The sequence below is a fragment of the Enhydra lutris genome, unplaced genomic scaffold (genome assembly GCF_002288905.1).
Source record: "Enhydra lutris kenyoni isolate GAN:26980312 unplaced genomic scaffold, ASM228890v2 scaffoldscaffold9, whole genome shotgun sequence".
In the NCBI taxonomy this organism is placed as follows: Eukaryota; Metazoa; Chordata; class Mammalia; order Carnivora; family Mustelidae; genus Enhydra; species Enhydra lutris.
In genome coordinates, this window is record NW_019154093.1 from 8,830,631 (window position 1) to 8,851,518 (window position 20,888).

The following is a 20,888-nucleotide window of genomic DNA, read 5'->3' on the forward strand; positions in this document are numbered from 1 at the left end:
AAAAGAAAGAAATCCTGTCATCATTGAGAAAATGGATGAACCTTGAGGGCATTAAGTGAAATAAGAAAGACAAAGACAAATGTTGTACATTTTCACTTATATGTGGAATCTGAAAAAGCCAAACTCATAGAAACAGAGAGTAGACTGGTGGTTGCCAAGGGCTAGGGGCTGGGGGAAATGGGAGAATTTGGTCAAAGGATACAAACTTCTAGTTAGAAGCTGAAAAAGTTCTAGGGATCTAATATACAGGAGGGTGACTCTAGCCAACAATACTGTTTTGTATCCTTCAGAATTGGTAAGAGAGATCTTAAGTGATCTCATCACACACACTCACAAGGTAACTCTGTGGGGTGACAGATGTATCATGGTAATCACTCTACAATATATACATATACCAAACTATCACAATGGAACCTTAAACTTACACAAGTTGCATATCAATTATATCTCAATAAAGCTGGAGGGGAAGAAAAGAAAATGTGATATAGACATACAATGGAATATCATTCAGCAAAAAAAAAAAAAAAAAAAAAAGGAAATCCTATCACAGGCTATGACATGAATGAACTTGACGCCAAGTGAAATAAGTCAGTCACAAAAAGACAAATACTACATGATTCCAGTTATATGAGGCATCTAAAGTCTTCAAGCTTAGAAACAGAAAGCAGAATGGAGGGGAAGAGGGCAAGGAGCAGTTTTTGTTCAGTGGGTACAGGGTATGAGTTTTGCAAGATGAAAGCGTTCAGAGATCTGTTGCACAAGGATGTGCCTATAGTTAACACTACTGCATACCATGCACTTAAAAATGGTTAAGATGGTAAATTTTATATGCTTTTTCCCCCTACAATAAAAAAGTATTGATGCCTAGGTCACACAACCCAAAACAATGAAATCATCTTTGTAGAGTGGGACTCAGGCATTGGTATCTTTTTCTTTTTTTTAATCTTCTCGGTGATTCCAATGTGCAGACAATTTTGAGAACCATGAGTCTAGATCATGTTGAATAGACAGTACTGAATTTAAAGAAAAAAGTTGTAATAATGCCTGATCTGAGGCAGGGACCACCAAGTTACTGGGAGGCAAGATCATGGCCTCACTTTAGGTGTGTTGAGCAGAGGGGTTTCCAAGAGAAGATACCGGACAGGCAGCTGGATAGGTGGTTTCAGGGCTCACAGAAGTCATCTGGGAATGAGACGGAGATCCAAGAGCCATCAGAGAAAGAGAAAGAAAAGCATTTAGGAAACAAGCATGTAATTCAAGAGGCACATAAAGGAAGAGGGAGGAGCTCAAAAATGAGGATCCAGAAAGGTAGCAGGAAAATCAGGAGCAAATAAGATCCCAGAAGCCCAGGGAAAAGAGCATTTAAGAAGGTTCCCTTCTGACTCTTCCGGTCATAAGCTATTGGTCCATGAGCAAGAGCCTCCGTTTCCTCACATGCAGAATAGGAAGAATGAGGACCTCATTAGGCTGGCTGTGAGAATTTTATGAAGTCATGAAGACCTTAGCACAATACCTGACACAGAGGCCGCCTGGGTGGCTCAGTTGGTTAGGCGACTGTGTTCGGCTCAGATCATGAACCTGGAATCCTGGGATCGAGTCCCGCGTGGGGCTGGCTCCCAGCTCCGCAAGGAGTCTGCTTCTCCCTCTGACCTCCTCCCCTCTCACCTCTCATGCTCTCACTCACTCTCTCTCTCAAGTAAATAAATAAAATCTTAAAAAAAAAAAAAAACAAGAACGACAATACCCGACACAGAGCACGCATGCTGTGCAAGCTAACCGACAAGAGGAACCTGTGGGTGGCAGGCGGCAGTGTCGTATGCTGAGAAGAGACAGGGTAAGACCGCCATTCAAAGTGCCCTCTGGCTTTAACGATGTGGAGGGTCTTGGTGACTGCAGGGAACTGAGGGAAGCACATACCAGGGGGAAGGGGCCAAGGAAGGAGAGACAGTATGTATGTAACTCACTCTTTAAAAAGTGCATGAACATGGCTTCTAGTTCTAAATGGCAACCATCTAGCAGTCCCCACCTCCCATCTCTCCCAAATTCTAACTCAAACATAAAGGTACAGAGTCGAAAACCCAAAACATCACCATAACCTAGTCTTGACGGCTGATTGCCAGAATGGGGGAGGCGGGTGGAGGGGCATAGCTCCACCTGGGAGAAAAGCAGTGGAACTAGATTGAAAGTGCAATTGTAGTGGACCCCAGGTCACGCTGCCCACAGAGTAACCCTGCCTCCCAACCTAAAAATAACTTGAAAGATCTTTTATCCCTCCTCCCACTGTCTGACCCTTAAAAAAAGGCAAGGTCTTTGTCAACTGGACAATGCACAGCCATCACTCTCCCGCATAGTTGCTCCAGAGGAAAAGTGTTCTTCCCTATCCCCAGGAGTGCCTCTCAGCGTCAATCTACTTGGAGATGGTAGCTCACAGAGAAGACATGGGTTCAAGAGGGGAGGAGTGAGGAAGCATCTGAGGAGGAGACACAGCCCCCTGCAGATACAGACAGACAGCACAGATAGGAAGAGGCTAGGAATGTCAGTTTTTGGAACTACGTTTGTTGAAAGCATCAGAGGGCCAGGATACAGAGGTAGGAGAAGGTTCCATTTCAACCCCACGAGATATGTTAGATGAAAGCCTGATAAATCCTGAGAATGGAGCTGAAAACCGAGCCCAGGCACCTGCTCTCCTGCTGCAGATCACTGAGGAAATTTGGCCAGCGTCCAAGCAGGACCAAGAGCACGGCAGATGCTGCTGGAAAACCATTCAACAGCCATGTCCCCCTTCCTTGCCTATGGAGTCCAACCTTTGATTCAGGGTATTACTGTCTCCCCCCATGGCACTCAGGTGAATTCTGATTGTTCTAAGATATCTGTGCACACTTATTTTCTAGGCCATTGATTGGGGTTGGCCTTGTAATCCAGTTCTGGCCAACACGAGAGAAATCAGCTAAAGGGAGGATGGATTCTGGGAAAGGTTTCTTGCTCTTAAATGACAACTACAAGGAAGAAACAGTTCTTCTTCTGCTCTGAATGGTAAGGATGCGATGTCCGGAGCTGCTGCATCCAACCTGCCACCATGAGGGAGTCAGCCCAATGTGATAAGGAAAGCGTATAGAAAGACAGAAGGTACCTGGGTCCTTGAGGACCCTGGAGAACTGCTGAAGTAACCGTGCTCTACCTCCACCCGCAGGTAAGCTGAGAAAGCATTTTTAGGGGGCACCCAGGTGGCTCAGTCACTTAAGTGTTTAACTCTTGATTTTGGCTCAGGGTCATGAGCTCAAGCCCCGTGTGGGGCCCTGTGCTTAGCACAGAATCTGCCTGGGATTCTCTCTCTCTCTCCCTATGCCCCTCCCCCTGTTCTCTCTCTCTCTCTCTCTCGATAAATAAATAAAATCTTTTAAGAAATCATTTTTAGGTGAACACCAGCTGGATTGAGATTTATTGTTACTTATACCTGAAAGCCTTACAAATCAACCCAGGGGACAAGTCGCACATTGGGCTTTTTTGGCAGACGCTAGTTATCTCCTTGTTCAAGAACAAGGAAACAGAAAACACCAAGAAATCGAGCTTGTGAAGAAAGCCTTTCAGAATAAATGAACAATAAAATTATTCTGAAGCTCCAGGAGGAGCAGCTTCTTCCGAGGGATTTAGTGTGACGGAGAAACAAGTGAGTGATTGTCTGGCATCTGCAAGGAGAGGAGAGAAAACATGGCCTCCTGAAAATGGGAGCAGAAGGCCACGAAGGGACAACAGGCGGAGAAGAAAAAAAGATGGGGGGTGGGTACAAGCAGAGAGGGTGAGCGAGGCCTGTGGGGAAACCACAGGTGCATTAGCAAAACCGAAATATTTAAAAGAAAAGGTGCTGCAAAATAAGGAATTTTGACCAAATCACATGCAGGATGGGAACATCAGGTAGACAAGAAGAAGGCAGTAGAAGTGAAGAGTAAGTTTACTTGATTCATGGAGACCCTGAGAGCAAGCATGCGGCATGGAAATGATAGACATCGCCTTCAAGGAGCCATGAAGCAATTAAAATGTTGACCCTACCTTTCACAACCAAGAAAACCTCAGTGGTGACTTTAAAAAGGAAAACGTGTACAAACCTCTTTCTCTAAGCAGTAAAATCAGTAACAAAAACAAAAAGCAAATCATCCAGAAATTGAAACACATTCTTTAAAATAAATTCAGGCAAAACAGCACTACAAGAACAAAACCATGGGTCTAAATTTTCATGACCGTGAACCAGGTAGTGGTTTCTTAGATAGGAAACCAAAGGCACAGGCAACCCAAGATTTCACCAAAACATAAAATTCGGAGCTTCAAAAGACACGACTCAAGGTGAGAGACCCAGGTCATGTCATGAACCCAGGGTCCCGGGATAGAGTCCCGTGTTGGGCTCCCAGCTCAGCAGCAATCTTTTTTAAGGATTTTATTTATTTATTTGAGAAAGAGAGACTGACATAGGGAGAGAGAGCACAGCTGGGAGAAGAGGGAGAAGGAAGCTGAGCAGGGAGCCTGACGCAGTACTCAGTCCCAGGACCCTGGGGTCATGACCTGAGCCGAAGGCAGACGCTTCACTGACTGAGCCACCCAGGCGCCCCTAAATAAAATCTTTTTCCAAAAAATACCATGTTGCATTTTTGGAATTTGCTAAGAGAGTAGACCCTAAAAGTTCTCATCACAAGAAAAAAAAAATGTCTAACTATGTGTTGTGATGGACATTAACTAGACTTCCTACAGTGATCATTGCACAACATATACAAATAAAAAATCATGATGTCGCACCCCACATGAATATTATTTGTCAATTATATCTCAATTTTTTAAGAAAGTGACTGGTAATCCACAGAGTAGAGGAAAAGTTTTGTTAAGTCCTATATCTGGTCAGGGTTATTATGTGTTGAATTGTGTCCCCCAAAAAGAATGTTGAAGTCCCAGCCCCTCTAGAATGTGACTTCCTCTGGAACTAGGGTCTTCCCAATGGTAATCAAGTTCCCATGAGGTCATTCAAGTGGGCCCTCATCCTCTATGATTGATGTCCTTTGGGAAAGGAGAAATTTGGACACAGAGGCAGACCCTCACAGAGGGGAGACAAGACGAAGACACTCAGGGAGAAGAGGTCACGTGACTGGAACGTGCATCTACGTGCCAACGAGGAACAGGGACTGGCAGCAAACCCAGGAGCCTGGAAGCAAGTAGGGATCCTCCCCCAGAGCAGCCGGAGCACTCAAGTCTCCGCAGCTGCTTTGAGTGCAGACTTCCCGCTTCTGAGAGCGAGACAACACATTGCTTTGGTTTTAAGCCATCTGATGCTTGGTACTTGGTTACAGCAGTCTTAGAAAACTAGAAAGACCTTAGAAAACTCAGAAAAATGCAAAGACCTCATATCCAGAATACCTAGATTTTTTAAAAAAGAGAGAGAGCTCATAACTCAAGGACAAAAAGAAAATCCAGCACATGAAAATACGTTCAAGGTCACTAGTCAGGAGATGCAAACCCAAACCACAAGGAGATACCGCTTCACACCCACGAGGATGGCTGCAACCAACAAAGACAGAAACCGGTTTCGAGGGCCAGGTGGAGAGACTGGAACCCTTGTGCCCCTCCCCGGCAGGAACGTGGGGTGGGGCCGCCGCTTTGGAAGACTGCGCCCCTTCCACGGAAAGTCCATCGGTTCCTTGAAAAGATGAAAAGCCACTGAATGTTTTCGTCGGCTCAGGCTGCCATAACCAGACACAACAGACTCCATGGCACAAACAACAAAAATGGATTTTTTTCACAGTTCTAGAGGCTAGAACTCCCAGCTCGAGAGGTTTACAGATTCGTACCCTTAGTATTCAGGTAAGGATTCTCTTCCTGACTTACAGACAGCTGTTTCTGGCTGTGTCCTGTCTTGGCCTTCCTTTTACTTAGGCACAGGGAGAACATGGGAGTTCTGGTTTCTCTTCCCTTTCTGGAAGGACGCCAGTCCTCTGGGCTTAGGGCCCCACCCTTATGCTCTCATTAACCTTACTTCCTTAAAGGCCCTGTCTCCAAAGACAATCACACTGGGGTTAGGGCTTCAGCCTACAAATTTAGGGGAGATACAATTCAGTCTATAACTTCATAGGACCTAGCAATTCCACTCCTACGTTTATACTCAAGAAAACTGAAAACATGTTTTTGCAAAACTGTGTACATGACTATTCATAGCAGCATTAGTCAAAATAGCCAAAAAGTAGAAAAATTGCCCATAAACTGATAAAAATATAAACAAAATTGTGGTATGCAATGGAATATTACTCACCCATATAAGGGAATGAGGTGGTGATACACATTACAACATGGACAAACCTTGAAAACATTATGCTGAAGAACAAAAAAAGGCAGACACGAAAGTCCACATAGTGTATAAGTCTGTGTATATAAGATGCCCAGACCAGACAATTCTATAGAGACAGAAAGCAGATTAACGGTTACTAGGTGCTAGAGGGGGTGGGAGGAATGGGGAGTAACTACTATTAGGTTTCTCTTGGGGGTGATGAGAATGTTCTGGAATTAAATAGTGTGGGTTGCATAACTATGTGAATATATGAAAAGGCACTGAATTCTACACTTTATTTTTTTAAATTTTTTTGAATTGTACATTTTAAAATGTAGGTGAAATTTAAGGGTATGTGAATATATCCCCCCCAAAATGATCATGTTTTTGTATAAAAACATATGGATGTGACCAAAGTTATACTCAGAGGAAAATTCATAGGCTTAAAATATGAAAACAAAACTAAGCACTGAACTCACCTAGAAAAAGACTTTGGGAAAATAAGAAGACAGTATTAATAAAGGTAAAACCAAAAAATAAGTGACAAAAATACAGAACACTGAAATTGATAAATTCAAGACCTGATTCTTTATCATAACCTGTAAAATAAACTTCTAACAAGGATAATTAATGAAAAGGAAATATCAAACATATAACATGAAGAAAAAAGAAAAGTTAGCTACAGATACTGAGGAAAGTTTTTTTTTCTTTTTTTTTTTAAAGATTTTATTTATTTATTTGACAAAGAGACACACGAGAGAGGGAACACGAGCAGAGGGAGTGGGAGAGGGAGAAGCAGGCTTCCCGCCAGAGCAGGGAGCCTGGTGTGGGGTTTGATTCCAAGACCTGGGACCATGACCTAGCTGAAGGCCGACACTTAATGACTGAGCCAACCAGGTGCCCCTGAGGAAAGTTTTAAAATGTACATTTCTAAGTTACTGAATAAGAAAAAGTTCATCAAAATATTTGCTACAAGAACACAAACTAACAAAACTAATTCAGAAAGTATGGAAAGGGTTGAGAATATCATCCAGCTTTCCCCAGAGAAGGCGCAGGGCCCCGAAAGTGGTTTTGCACACCTTCAAAGAATGATAATTACGGTATTTAAACTGTTGCAGAACAGAGAAAAAGAAGAAATTTTTCCTGATGCCTTTTCCAAAGCCAGCAAGACTTGACAAAGAATACGATTTTTTTAAAAAGCACTAATCTCTCTTGTAAATGTATGTGAAAAAAAGAGTAAAATATAAGCAAATTAATTCAGCAAAATATTAAAAGAATAATACACTCATATCCAGTAGGGTATAATCTGGGAATGCAAAAAGAGCTCACATGGAAAAATCCATGAATAGAATTCATCATGCCAATAGGTCAAAGGAGAAAAAAACATGAGGTCATCTTGAAAGATGCTTAAGAAGCATTTTATAGGGACGCCTGGGTGGCTCAGTTGGTTGAGCAGCTGCCTTCAGCTCAGGTCATGATCCCAGCGTCCTGGGATCGAGTCCCACATCGGGCTCCTTGCTCGTCAGGGAGCCTGCTTCTCCCTCTGCCTCTGCCTGCCATTCTGTCTGCCTGTGCTTGCTCTCTCTCCCTCTCTCTCTCTGACAAATAAATAAATAAAATCTTAAAAAAAAAAAGATTTAAAAAAAAAAAGAAGCATTTTATAAAATTAACATCCATTCCTGATTTTTTTTTTTTAAAGTTCAGTAAAAAGTGAAAGCATTATATGGCCAAGGATAAAGCACAGTGTTTCTACTTCCTAGCTGGGTGACTTTGGACAATTCACTTGGACAATTCACTGAGGCTCTCAGCCCTCAGTTTCATTATTTGAAAGATGATTATCATTCCATTTAAATGAATGAATGTAGAAAATCATACTGCATAGGGCCAATGCCAAACACAGAGCAGCACTCAATCAGTGGAAGCTTAGTATTTTTATTAGTAAAATGGAAACAGCATCTCCTCAACAGAATTTTTAAATCCATCTATATCAAAAACAGGATTGCTAATATGAAACACCAGATAAAAATCTCATATCACATATATTATATGAAAGGGATTTTATAGTAGATGGTTCTAGATATGGATATAGAGATAGGAAAAAAATGTGGAAGGATATACTCCAAGATATTAATAGTTGTATAGCTCTCGGTAACAGGATTATGGGTGCTTTTTTCTTTTCCTATATTGAATGTTTTTTAATGTAAATGCAATAGCAAATGTTAAGTCACAGTAGAGATAGTAAAAAAAAAAAGAACAAAACTGTTACTCCAGAAAACCAGACAAATTGGAAATCTCTCCCAAAAGGCAGAGAAAATGGATTAAGAGCTAAAAATGATAAAGGGTGTGACAAGATTTGAGAATCAGAAAATAGATGTACAACCTAAGGCTTAGAGAGATTCTTAGAGAGATATTGGAGCTATCAGAAATTCTAGTCAAAGCAATAACAGAAAAAAAAAAGTTCTTTTCCAGGAATAAAAAACTGTGCAGATCAAACGTTTTGCTAGGTACCAGCCAAACTCCATGAAAAGAGATCAATAGTGGTTAAATTTTATTTTCACTAGTAGGTGACAGAATTCTACAAATACACACGCCCAAGCTACTTACACAAGGATAAAAGTTATCCTGGCCTCAGACCTTTCTGCAACACAGCTACCAGAGAAGACAGGGAAGTACAAACCAATCGGGTCTCAGACAGGAAAAGACCCGGAAACCCTACCACTCACTTATCTTTCTTGCAAAGGATACTTGAAGGATTACTTGAAGGTGTTGTACCCCAGCTGGGATTAAAGACAAATGAAAAGTCAGTTTCTGTAAAGGGGAAGGTGTAGCACGAAAGGAGTGTAGGTCTTTATTTCCTCATCTCTATCCCAGACTCAGAAACGTGACTGCTACGGGTTGGCCAGTGACTTCTGGCGTCCCTAGTCTGACCCTGCTGTGTCTCCTTGCTCTCTGCCAAGACCAGGGAAGAGGGTGACCGATGCGGCAGGGATGGAGGCTGGGGGACACACGACAGAACCCCTTTTTCTGAGACAGGACAAGAGGAGGGACGATTCTGCTTTTCCTGCTGAAATTTTTGTAAAGGGCGGGCAAAGATTGCAGGGCTGTCCGCCTGGTTGCCCTGGGAGAGGAGAGGCAGGACGGCTGCGAGCGGGGCGTGGTGCCGGGCTCTCTGCCAGGTCGCGAGCCGGGGCGTCAGCGAGTTCTCGCACACCCTCCCCCGAGGCGCCCGCCACCGCTCGAGTCACCGCGTCCTCAGTCCCTTCCCTTCCCCACCCCCGCCGGGGTCTCCCGGAAGGGCCGGCAGTCGGCTGGGGTCCCCGCGGTCCGGGAGGTTGGCGGGGGACCTCGCCTCCTGGACAGACGCGGGGTGCGCGTTCTAAGCCCGGAGGGCGAGGGCGGCCGGTGCCGGGAGGCTGCGGGGCGGGAGGGCGGCCTTACCCCCGGGCCCCGTGGACACGGTGACCTGCGCGTAGGTGGCTCCCGCGGCGGCAGCAGGGCCCGACACGCCGTTGAGCGCCGCCACGCGCACGGTGTAGCGCGCCCCGGGCCGCAGGTGGAGCAGCGTGGCGGCGCGCTCCCGCAGCCCGGCCTGGCGCGGCACGAAGGCCACCCGCGGCCCGCACGGCTCGCACGCGCCTCCCGGGCCCTCGCGGCCGCAGCGCAGGCACAGCAGCGAGTACGTGACGTCCGAGCGGCCGCCCGAGTCGGCCGGCGGCAGCCAGCGCAGCCTCAGCGCCAGCGGCGAGCGGCTCAGGCTGTACTGCAGGTCCCGCGGCGCCGACGGCGGCCCTGGGGGGACGGGAGGGGGGCAGGGGGAGCTGTCAGCGGGGCGAGCGGGGGGAGGCGGGGCGGGGGGTTGTGAAGGGGGAGGGGCAGGAGGAGACGCGGGGGGAGTGGGGAGGAGGGACCGGGTGGTGTGGGGCCAGTGAGGCGGGAGGGACAGGGAAGGGGGCCGTGGGGGCCAGCGCGCGGAGGAGGGTAGCGAGGGGAAGGGGATGAGGATGCACGACGGAACAGAGTGTGCGGGTAGGGAGTCCCCCTCCTGGTTGGGGCGCAGGGTGAGGTGACGGCGGGAGGGGGGGCGGGGACGAGGGGCAGTCCACTCCAGGACCAGCCAAGAAGCCTGACCTCGGTCTCGGGACCCTCTTCCTGGTTCTTCCAATCCCAGGCCCCGGCCCCATCCCCATCCCAGGGTCCCCTCCCTCCACCCCGCCGTCTGAGTCGCTGGTCCCCAGGCTCCCCAAGCTCTCCAGTGCCAGCCCCCTGCCCTTGGCAACCCCTCCACCAGGCCTTTCCTGATCCGCCCCCCACCGTCCCCCCTGAACGCTTTGGAGGGGGGCACTCACGGGTGCAGGAGGCCGAGGGCGGGTCGGTGGGCGAGCGGGCGTAGCTGTCCTGGCACACGCAGAAGGTGGAGGCGTTTTCCAGGGCCCAGCTGTGCTCTGGGCACGGGGAACAGAGCAGCCGGCGCGAGGACAACTTGTAAAACCCTGGGGGACAGGCTGCGGGGCAAAGCCACGTGAGGAGGGGTGTCCTCCACAGCTCCTCCCTCCCCCACTGTCCTGCCTGCCCCATTAGGGTGAGTTTAGGGCCCGGAACTGTGCGGAGAAAGGGGGTCTCCCCTCTTCCAGCACTGCCCCAAGCGGTAGCAGCTCCGGACCCAACCGCCCAGTACTACCTGACCCTTAATAAGTGCTTACTGTGTGCTCAACACTATTTTACTTTCAGTAGTTCACTGAACCCTCACAACAGCCTGTGAGGCATGTATTTTATCCTCATTTTTAAAATGAGGAAATTAAGGCTCAGAGAGGTTCAGTAGCTTGGCCAATGTCCCACAGCTGGTAAATGGTGGGATTCCAACCCAAGCAGACACCATCCTACCCTAATGCCCACTGGGGAAAGAAAATAAGCCAGACTCTTCCGGTCTTGATGTGAGGCCAGAAGACAGGTGCCTCCGAGGGGTGTGTCACAGCTCCCCAGGGACAGACACCCACAGACTTCTCGTTATGCTCATGCACGCGCACTCACATTGTTGTCGGAGCCCAACTTCCCACCACTACCATTTGGGTTCATCATCACAGATCCTCAACTGACACACTTGGTTGCAGTTTAGAAGTGGAGCCAGACAGATGGAGGGGAGTAGAGGGAGGAGGGTGAAGTTTCCCCAGTTCTAGTCTTGACACCCTCCTCAATGACTTTGCTTCTCTCACTTCTCTGCTTCTCTGGCCTCATCCAGGACACAGGCTGTTGAGAGCACAGGCTTTTGTATCTGGACAACCTGGGTTTGCAGCTGGGCTTTACCCCTTAGTTGCTGGTGGCCTCGGGCAGATCTCTTGACCTCTCTGAGCCTTGCGTAGAATACCCACCTCAACAAGGTTGATGGGGGATTCGCTGAGATGAAGTGTAAGCCGCTTAGCCCAGCACAGACAACACGCTCACAACCATGGTAGTAATTACTGTTCCTCCATCACAGGCCTGAAGTGGAAATTGCTTAACGCCCACTTGAAAACTTTGCTCACCAGCTGGGCCAGGCGGGAGGGAGGCAGTGGCTCCGGGCCCTCCTCTGGGAGTCCCAGTGATTCTCACCTTGATCCCTGCCCCCACCCGCCTGGCCTTCTTTCTAGTTCAGCTGGTTCTGGAAGGCTGGCCCCAAGAAGCCCCAAGAAGACATGGTACAGTAGAAGGGATGCATAGGAGCCCTCAGGAAGAATGTTCGGGCTGTGTGAGGAAGAGGGGAGTGGGCTGGGGGTCTCCATGATCTGGAAGCCTTTAGGCTGGGGAGGCTTGGTCTTGCTTGGGTAGCAGAGCTTTGGGCAGGGTTTCTGAAGCCCCAGGGGCTTTGGAACTATCTGCCTTCAGAACAGAGCAAGGACTCACTAACATTGTGGTCTGGAGGGTGGCAGCAGCCCCCGATGGGACACAGGTGGCCTGGGTTCCCGTGTTGGCTCTGCCACTCCCTATGCCTCTCTGGCCTCAAGAAACCATCAGCCAGGTGGGGGTAAAAACCACGGCCTGCCAGCCTCCTCTGTGAAGTCAGAGCAGGGATCTGTTTGCAGGGTCTCACAGCGGTAGGAAAAAAGGACCAGAGGCTCCTTTTCTCCATGTGTTGGTGGACACTTGGGGTCCTGGAGATGTGTGTCACAGCAGAGACAGCAGTGGTTATCTCTACTTTGACAGGCTCTGCATAGAGGAGGTTCGCTTTGAGGGGCAGGCTCACAAAGCCTCCAGACTGCTGGCCCCATCCTCTCTTCCTTAAGGTCAGAATCAAGTGTCAGAGATCACCTAGCTCCACTCCCCTGACCAGGTCCTCCAGCAGCTTTCCTAGCAGGAGCCACAATCTTTGCTTAGAAATGGGGAGCCCACCTTCTTCTGTGCCCCTGCTGAATGGCACTGGCAGTGAGAAAGGGCTTCCTTGTGCTGAGTCCAAATTGGCCCCTCTGTCTGGAATCCCCCCTCATGCCACCCCATCAAAGGGCATCTGTGTGCCCTGTGGAGACTTAGAGAGCGTGTCTGCTTGGGTCAACTCCCCAGTACCAACCCCCCCACCCATGCCACACTAAACTCTTCTTTTTACACTTCTGACTCTTGTCCTATAAGGTTTTACATTCCTCTCCTTTCTTTCTTTCTTTTTTTCTTTTTACAAATTTTTACATTATTTTTATCTTTTTTTTAAGATTTTATTTATTTAGTTGACAGAGAGAGACACAGCAAGAGAGGGAACACAAGCAGGGGGAAGTGGGAGAGGGAGAAGCAGGCTTCCTGCTGAGCAGGGAGCCCAACATGGCCTCTATCCCAAGACCCTGGGATCATGACCTGAGGCAAAGGCAGACCTTAACGCTTAACGACTGAGCCACCCAGGCGCCTCAACCCCTTCTCTCCTGGCAAACTCTTATGTTTCTCCAGACCCCAGCTCAAAATAATAATACCTCCCTTGTGAAGCACTCCCCAGCATTCTCTGCAGTTCCCTATTCCTCAAGGCAGAGCCGATGCCATTTTAAGTGACTTTTGTCTAGTCTCAGCTTAAGTCAGAAGTGGGACTGGGTTTCTGAGTGTGTGTGTGTGTATGACTGCATGATTGCCCTCAATATGTATCCAAACCCTCTCCTCCAGACCCTGATCCATTCATCGGATGATTTTTTTTTTTTTAAGCACCTACTATGAGCCAGGTGCTCTGGAGCAAGTCCCTGGAGATAGACTGCATAAAACAGACCAGGATCCTACTGCCCGCTGGCCCAGATGCCCTCCTCCCACCTCACAGGGAGAAGAGAGACTGTCAGCTGGGAATTCTCTCAAGGTCTGGCCATCAAACTCACAAACTTCCATCTACACCCACCTTCCTTCTCCTCCTTCCTTCCAGGCCTACACGAAGGGATGGGCCACCTCCCTTTGAAGGCCTCCAGCCTCCCCTCCTCCACTCTGGGTCCTGCCCCTTCTTCGCCTCCCAGACTATATCCCATCAGTCTTACGGCTCCTAATTCTTACATCACAAGGGAGTGCTGCAGTAAGACTGGTCCATTTCGGATGCAGACAGTGAGGGTATTATCTACAGAGTATTAAAAAACAATAAAACTGGGACGCCTGCGTGGCTCAGCCGGTTAAGCGTTTGCCTGCAGCTCAGGTCATGATTCCAGGGTCCTGGGATCAAGCCCTGCATTGGGCTCCCTGCTCAGCGGGAGTCTGCTTTTCCCTCTTCCCCATCCCCTCTCCCCCATGAGTACATTCTCTCTCTCAAATAAATAAATAGAAATATATTTTTTAAAAAAACAATAAAGCTGACTAAAACATGGCCTGATCTTTATTAGCAGCTAGCATCAGCAATTCTAAACCATGTCAGTAATAAAATACATCCCCCCAGGGCAGGCTGCTCCCACCACACCCCACTTGGTACCCCACGGGCTCCTTCCTCAGCAGATAAACAAGGCTCCTATCTACAGCCAAAATCTTCTCTCAATCCGGTTTCCTCTTTAAGATACCACCCCCTCTCCTCGCCTTTCAAATCCAGCCTTCCAGGAGTTTTGCACATTCCCTGACTCTCACTCCACATCTTCCTCCATCCCCCAACCTACTGAGCCTGGTCTGTCTGTCTGTCTGTCTCTCCATTACTCTCTCTCTCTCTCTCCATTGCTCTTGCCTGGGCCACCAAGCAGACACTGTCCAAAGCTCGCCTTACCTGAGTGCTGACTCACACTATAAGCTGTTCCTTCCTGGACCCCTCCATATGCCCGGGGCTGCCATGAGATCATACTTTCCTGGATCTCCTCCAACCTCTGATTCTCCCTCAACGTCCTTTTTTATGGGCTTCCATTCTTCTACGCGCCCTTACGTACTGCTGTTGTGTGAGACTCCATCACTGGCCCTCCTGCTTCCTACCTCACCTTGGTCAGTCCCAGCCACACCCACGGCTTCTAGTGGTACCTATATTTCTGTTGCTGAGGTCCAGACTCACTTTCTAGCTACCTCCCCTTGAACGCACCACAGACATCATAAATTCAGTGTCCATCAGTGTCCCGTGTTCTCTACCCCAGTGAGTGATCCTCTGTCCACTCAGTCCTCTAGAAGCATACAGATCAAAAAGGACTCTTCTCTCCTCCCTCATCACGTGGTCACCAGGGGCTGTGGATGCGTCTCATTTTCCCACCCATCCTCATGTCTCAGTGATCTCTGCCTCAGTTCAGACCTTGTGCTCTTTCTCCTGGACTACTGTACTATCTTTTTCTAGTCTTTAATCCTTCCTTCCCCCAATCATTTCTTTGTAATTGCAACTCAAGTGATCTTTTGAAATATAAATCTGAACATGTCAGATTCCTGCTTTAAATCCTCCACATTGGTCTACGGCATAAAGTCTAAGCTCTTTATTCTAACGTTCAAGGCCCTTCATGATCTATTCCTGCCCCTCTCCAGCCCTATCACCCCTCACACCCCCAAAGGCCCTTTGCTCCTAGCCCCAATCATGCTACATTCTCTCTTGCCTCCATGTTTCTGCAGACAATCTCTTAATTGAGAATGCTTCTAGCTGCCTGGAAGAAAGGCCTTCTCCACACTTAGAATTGGCTTCTCCCTTCTCTAGACTTCCTCAACTCTGTTCATATGTGTCACACTCTATGGTAACCACTCCTTCACCCAATACTTTTTCACTGTGCACCTACCATATCCTGTTATGGACTCTGAGGCTGGCGAGACTGATTCAGTCATTGCCTGAGGTCAGTTCCTAGTCCAGTGGTGGAAACACACATAAGTAGATCACTGTGTACCATGGGGTGAGTGCAGAAATAGAGGTTGCCATCAACTACACTTCAATTAAAAAAAAAAAAAAGCAAGAAATAGAGGTTGCAATGGATGCTGGAGAGCAGAAGTGGATCCTAACCCTAATTAGAGAGCTCAGGAAGGTTCATGCCTCCAAGTCCCTTACTAATCCACAAGTTCTCCCTGAGGAAAGAGATGGTGACAACATCTAAATAAAATAAGCCCTCCTAAATGCATTTGGTAAGTTCTCAGGTCAAAATGAATGGACGATTGAACAAAGGACAGAGGACCTTTAGTCATTTCTTTCTCTGTCTTCCCACCACTGTATTAATCCCTCTGTTAGATCACGTAATACCTTGTTGTGATTTTTCAATTTTTACATTTTCATCTGTAGAGCTGCTGAAGAGTTGAAATTATACCTGACTCATTTCTGTTGTCCTGCCATCCACAAAGGGATGTAGCTTAGAAGAAGCATCCCTTGCTCTTTTTACATTAAGGGCAAGCATCCATACTCCATCCTTACCCTCAGTCCTCAGAGCCAGAGATCAGCGAGAAAAGGAGAGGTCTGGTCCTGGTGCCCTACAGACCTGAGAACCCAACCAAACCTGCACATGACCAGGGTCTCCCTCAGGGGGCACAGTGACTCATAGTTCAGAGAGTTGGGTGGGATCTTAGTGGTCATCTAGTGCAAACTGCTGACCTCTTTCTCTCTCTCCAGCTCAAGAATCCCACTGCCAGCCTCCAATGTGCATATGGTCAGGGAACGGGACCTCACTCTATAATGTAATCAATGCGTCAGCTAGTAGAGGTGGGTTGCTGTATCCTTCTTCCCTATGCCTAAGGGAGGCAGTATGGTATAATAGAAGGAACTTGACAGTTGGGCAAATCTGGATTCAAATTCTGATTCCCCATTTACTAACTTTGCAAATGAGGTGTTAATAATTTTCTGAGCTTCCGTTTCCCCATCTGCAAAACAGGGATACTGGCGACTTACTTTATTGTCGGGAATAAATGAGACGTCCTTTGTGAGGTGCTGATCATAGTGCCTGAAACGCACGCCCCTAATGCCCCCCCATATAGAGTCAAATTTACTTCCTAGTACCTTCATTCAACGGTCCTGGCTGGACTCACTGGAAAGCTCCACAGAAGACCAGGACTCTGGGCTTCATAGCCCACAGCTTTTCCACTCCCCCTCCTGCCTCTTTCAGCCAGCGCACACTCTCTCCCTGTCGCCACCTGCGCGCTCGCTACATTCCCACGCCACATCCCCTCGTCCGCTGAATACCTTCACAGATGTCACCACGTTCCTGGAATCCCGCACTGCAGCTGCAGCGGCCCACGGGCACCAGCCACTCACCATCAGCGCCACAGTGCATGCGCGGGGGGCGGCCGGGCTCCCCTTCTGAGTGCGCCACGCACGTTCCCGTCACCTCCACCAGCGTGGAGAAGGCGCTCTCGGCCGCGGTGGCCGGGAACGCTGCCAGGCCCCGCACCGTGGCGCGGCACTGATTGTAGTAGACGCGCACGGAGACCAGCGCCACGCATGCGCCCACGTCCTGAAAGGCCAGGTGGAAACCCCGCCGGCTGAGCGGACCGATCTCTCGCACTTCTGTGTTCAGCTTCATCTTGCGCTCGCCCAGGTCGCCCTGCGTGAAGCTCTCATCCGCCGCGATTGTATCGATCTTGCGGGGCCGGCTGCCACCTGCTCGGAGACGCCCGCGACCCAGGTCAGCCTCTGTTTCCAGGTAGTAGACGTTGAAAGTCTCCTTGCAGGTGCCGGCGGCGCCCGGGATGCTGCTGCAGTCGCGCAGCGTGAACTGCAGCTCCACGAAGATGCGCTGCCCGCGGCCACGGCTGATCCAGCCAGTTTGCAACCAGTTGTCCTGGTTGGGCTCCAGCACGTTGCACACCTGATATGTGCGGATGGGACGGTCATGCTCGTCCACGCCGCTGATCTCCTCCCACTGGGGAGGAGAACAAAGATGCGGGAAGCTCAGAGACAAGGCGCCCCCAGGAGGTCGAGTCCTGGCAGTGACGAAAGCTGAAAACCCCCTTCCCCATCATCCCTCATTCTCCCTCCCTCCACCTCAGGCCCCTGAAATTATAAGATGCAGAGCTGGGAGAGACGTTGGAGACAACGAAGCACAATCTATAATTTTATATGTGGGGAAACTGAGGCTCCAGAGAGTGAGAGAGAGTGATTTGACTGGATATGAACGTGAGTTAGCCCCAAAGTTGGGAATGGTGCCTGAAGTCTCCTGGCTCTCCACCAGGTGCCCATTCAGTGACCAGGCTGCAGTCACAGAGCCACATCTCCCAACCCCCACGCCTAGTTTCTAACCTTCCTTTAGGATTTTAAATCTTGCTTGTTCTGTCAATCCATCAATCAACAACACTGCTTAGAGGGTCTACTACATGCAAGGTATTGTCCAGCATTGGATCATCTAGATGACACATTTATGTTGCTACAGACTGGTAGTTTACCCCTTGCTATATATTTTTTCCTTTTCTTTTCTTCTTGGACTGACTAAGAACAATGTTTCCTAATAGGCCACTCTGGCATGAAGCCAGTGCTGCTGAAGACCACATGCTCTGAGGAGCATTTTGTGCTGCTGTAACCACAAAGAACCAAAGGATTTGAGTCCCAGACCACCAGAAGATTCCTGGCACAGGGAGAGAAAGTTTACACTTACCCCATTACTTGGCAGTGCAGTCCAGCCCAGCTCAGCCTGGGAAGCTTTGGAATCCAGGAGGATAACTATGGAGAAGGAAGAACAGAGAGGTCAGAAAACCAGAAGGTCAGGAAGGTGGGAGGGACCCTTTTGTGAGTTCACTGTAAATTTGCTGAGGGGACAGAGACAAATTTTTCCTATTCCTTATCTTCCCATGAAGGGGTGGGATGTGAGTTAGCTCAAATCCAGGAAGATGTAGCCATGACTATTGGGGAAGGAACCTGTATTAGTTTCCTGTAGCTGCTGTAACAAATTGTCACAGACTCAGTGGCTTCAAATAACAGTAACTTATTCTTTTACAGTTCTGGAGGTCAGAGGTTGGAAATCAGCTTCACTGGCCTAAAGTCGGGGTGTCAGCAGGACTGGCTCCATCTGTAGGTTCGGAGGGGAAAATCCATTTCCACTAAAATTTTTCAGCCCCCTAGATTCTTTGGCTTGTGGTCCCTTCCTCCATCTTCAAACTGCATCTCTCTAATCTCCTTTAGTGATCAAATTGCCTTCTCCTTTGGGTCTGACTCCTCCTGCATCCTCTTCTAAGGACCATTGTGATTACCTCAGGGCTATCCAAATAATCCAGGATAACCTCTTCATCTCAGGATCCCTACCCATATCTGCAAAGTCTTTTGCCTTTTGGAATAACATTCACAGGTTCTGGGGATTAGGGTGTGGACATATTTGGAGAGTCATTATTCAGCCTGCCACAAAGTTCATGGAAGTACTCTAAGATTGTCTCTAAGATGGAGGTGGTGTTGTCAGTGAGCCATCTTCCTGCCTTCCTAGGCTCCCTAAATTACAACTAGAGTGCCAAGAAGAGGGAGAAGGTGAGTATATTAAAGGATTTCTGCATACATCCTGAATTCACTCATATTCAGGGGCTCTTCTGAGATCTGAAGTCACCAAAGATGGAACAGGCTTGAACCTTCTTAGTTTGACTCCCAGGGGCTCTGGGGGAAATGAGTGGAGAGACTCTTCCAGTAGCAGGAGAAATAAAAATCTCTTCTCTCCTCTGCTATCAGTGTCAGTCCCAAAGAAGCACTGGTCTGGACGGCACAACAACAGCTCAGAGGCAGGAAACCAGGCTATCCTGAAGTCTTGGAAGATTACAAAGCTGGAGCTTAAACAAGGGGGCGGGGCTCCAAGGAGAGGGTCTCTAAGAGGGTTGGCTTCAGAGGCATCGGAGTCTGTAAGCAGGACCACCGACAGCTCTCCCGATTTGGGTATAACTGACAGCACATCGGAATTGCATAGTGGAAAGCCTCAGAGATCCGGTTCCCCAACCCCCTGATCAGCGCTTCAAATTCCAGCTCCTCAGGATTCTGCACCTGGATATGACGCCTCTGGATTCAGTTCAGTGTGCAGCTCCCCCAAATCCAGAATCAGAGGCAAGACGCGGGCTCTGGTACCGCAGGCAACCCCAAGCCCAGCAACGCGGACCGCGTCGGGTAGTCACTGCTCCAAATTCAGCACTGCGGACAGTTCCCTCGCCAGCAAGTCGGGTTGCTCTCGGCCCCAGCCACCCCTTCCGGATCAGAGCGCCCCACCTCCTGCCTCGCTATTCGGGCTCCATACCGTCGTCCCGTACTTCGATCTCACCTCCACATCTCCCTGTCTCCTCTGCTCTCATCTCCCCGCCCCCACACCTCCCACCTCCAATCGCTCAGCCTGTCCGTCTCACCGGCCCCGGAACCGCCGCTTCTGGCTCCCACGGTTCCTGGGCTCTTTATTCCCTGGCCTCCCAGGTCTCTAGCCCGATCTCCTCAATACCCCTCTCTTTCCCATTGCTTAGCTACCGTTTTCTCTGTCTCTTTAGTTCTTTGCTTCCTGCTGCCCGCTTGCTTCAAATCCCAATACAGACTCCAGTCTCTCTATACGACTCCTTTCCTCAGAACCCCAGTTCTCCAGCCCCTTATCTTCTGGCATCCCAAGCTCCAAGAACAGCCACCACTCTCCTCACCTTCCTCAGCGGTCCCGGGCCTCCCTGGTCCCAAAAGCAACGCCAGACAGAGCGGCATCAGGCAGACGAACAGGCGCAGCGGATATGGGCCGGCGCCGGTCTCCATGGTCCGCAGACCGAGCTGTCAGTGCGGCGGCGGCTCAAACCGCGCCAGCCCCATCACCGCTGAGCAGTGCCCCCAGACCCTAGCGCCTTCTGGGGGCGGGATCTCGCTGGTTACCATCATCCACGGGGACCAATCACCAGGCACCGCCGCGGGAGGTCCACCAATCCTCCCCAGCAGAAGGTAGAGGGGTGGAGTTTCATAGGCCTGGGGCGGAACAGCTAAATGGAAGGGGGAAGGAAGGGGTCCCGCCAGTCTCCAAACGTGGGGGTGGGGCAGCGCTGAGCGCTAGCCTGGCTCCTGGGGAGGAAGATGAGCCCGCGGCGATGGCCCAGAGCGCGAAACCTTAGCCTCTCATTCCCGAGAAGTAGACAATATGGGCGTGGCTTAAGGACGGGTGAACCTCGGGGAGGCAGCGACACTTGCAGCCTCTGAGCTAGCCTTGAAGCTCCCTTGTTCCCAGGACTTGCAAGGGATTTTCAAGCCTGATGTCCTGACCCCAAGCCCAGGGGAGTTCCTCAATCTCCCAGCTCTTGGCTTCTTCCTATGTCTGCG

The 20,888-nt window shown here is 49.3% G+C and overlaps 1 protein-coding gene across 1 annotated transcript in view; it reads right to left on the reverse strand.

The window, feature by feature from the left end:
• The window catches only part of LOC111143493 (EPH receptor A10), a 37,461-nt gene extending 17,125 nt beyond the window's left edge, over positions 1–20,336 (reverse strand). Inside the window, exons 1-5 of the mRNA XM_022497294.1 lie at positions 20,231–20,336; positions 18,238–18,302; positions 16,830–17,508; positions 10,648–10,803; positions 9,740–10,090 (exon numbers count right to left, since the gene is read on the reverse strand). Coding sequence (XP_022353002.1) covers positions 9,740–10,090; positions 10,648–10,803; positions 16,830–17,508; positions 18,238–18,302; positions 20,231–20,336 — 1,357 coding nt within the window. The remainder of the gene's footprint in view (positions 1–9,739; positions 10,091–10,647; positions 10,804–16,829; positions 17,509–18,237; positions 18,303–20,230) is intronic.
• Positions 20,337–20,888: the final 552 nt, after the last annotated feature.